At 42.4% G+C, this 1,465-nt stretch overlaps 1 protein-coding gene across 1 annotated transcript; it reads right to left on the bottom strand.

The window, feature by feature from the left end:
* Window positions 1-322: 322 nt before the first annotated feature.
* On the bottom strand, window positions 323-960 carry LOC106692684 (homeobox protein SIX2; the record flags this gene model as incomplete). Its single annotated transcript, XM_014438779.3, is given in 1 exon segment — window positions 323-960. A coding segment is annotated over 1 exon segment (596 nt), but the record flags the coding sequence as incomplete, so codon positions are not given.
* Between the last annotated feature and the right edge of the window lie 505 nt (window positions 961-1,465).

The raw sequence follows: 1,465 nt of genomic DNA on the forward strand, positions 1-1,465 counted from the left end.
AACATAGTTAAATCGAGCAATATTTAAAAAGTGCCTGAAATTGAAAAACGGCACGTTACAGTACATCAACAGTTGCCTGCGTATTTTCCCGATACATATATATATATATTTATCCATTATATAAAAATATATTTCTCTAGATTGAGCCACCAATATTGAAATATCAAATCCGATACGATTGAAAGGCAAAGAATGTTTAATGACTGTATTATATTAATATTGGTGAATAGCAAACTGTCAGATATAACATTGACAATTGAAGTAACTAGGAGGTTCTAATATTCCTTAACTAAGCAATAACTATAAAAAAATATTTACATACCCTTCTTTGTGCTCTGCCGCTCTGTCCCTTTGCCGACGGTTTTTGAACCAGTTAGAGACCTGTGTCGTTGTCAACCCGGTCGCTTCAGCCAGTTCCCGCTTTTCTCGTGGGCTTGGGTACGGGTTGTGAGCATACCAATCCCGTAACACGGAGCGGCTCTTCTCCTTGAAGCAGTAGGATGTCTCTTCTCCGTCCCAGATCGTCCTCGGTAAAGGGAACTTACGGCGAACTCTATACTTTCCGACTGCGCCCAAAGGCCGACCTCTCATCTTCTCTGCTTCGACGTAATGCGCTTTCAGCCAAAGTGCTTGCAGCTTGGCGTGGTTGTGCACTGAGAACTGATGGTTCTCCAGAATCCTGTACAACTCCTTGAAATTTCCTCTGTGAAAAGCTACCATCGCCTTCGCCTTAAGGACACTTTCATTGCTGTGCAATTTTTCGCAGGCCGGTAGGGACCACAGAAACCTCCCTAACCTGTCCATGTTGCCCGCTTGTTGAAGTACTTCGCAAACGCATGCTACTTGCTCCTGTGTGAAACCGAAGCTCGGGAGGAGCTGGGCAGACCCTCCCTGCGGCGAGTGCTGTGCCCCCAGCATCTGTGCTAGGACGATCCCGCACCGCCGTCAGGCCACGGCAGACTGACCTGCGCTCCCTTCAACGGCATTCCATTGGATGAAATACGCTCCGCCCACTGCCCCCACCATCCATTCTTTCCCTTTCTTGGACCATCCATGGATGTACTCTATCCCTCCCCTTTGCTTTTCGATGCTATTCCTCGTTCCTATAATGATTCATTTGCAATTTTATGAATTGTGTATTTATAGTGTAACTGCAGCTGTGAGAAACATTATACGGACATTGTTCTTTTTGTTTTAGAATTTACAAGCGAATGCTTTCATAAAATATAAATAGTGTGCACCAAATCACATTGATACCTTGGTTAAACTTGACATTATCTATTGTTAACGTAATATTAGAAACATAATACATAATCGAATACATACTTACAGAAGAAAGAACAATAATTTTTTCTCTATGAAAAAGGAGCCAAATATCGCTATGTATGAGTGTTTCAGCGGTATAGGGAACGAACAAGGTTCAACATAAAAATACGAAAAAATCTGAGAAAACATTACCTCTTTA

This window comes from Halyomorpha halys, unplaced genomic scaffold, assembly GCF_000696795.3.
Source record: "Halyomorpha halys isolate HHAL.00 unplaced genomic scaffold, Hhal_1.1 Scaffold67.1, whole genome shotgun sequence".
Lineage (NCBI taxonomy): Eukaryota > Metazoa > Arthropoda > Insecta > Hemiptera > Pentatomidae > Halyomorpha > Halyomorpha halys.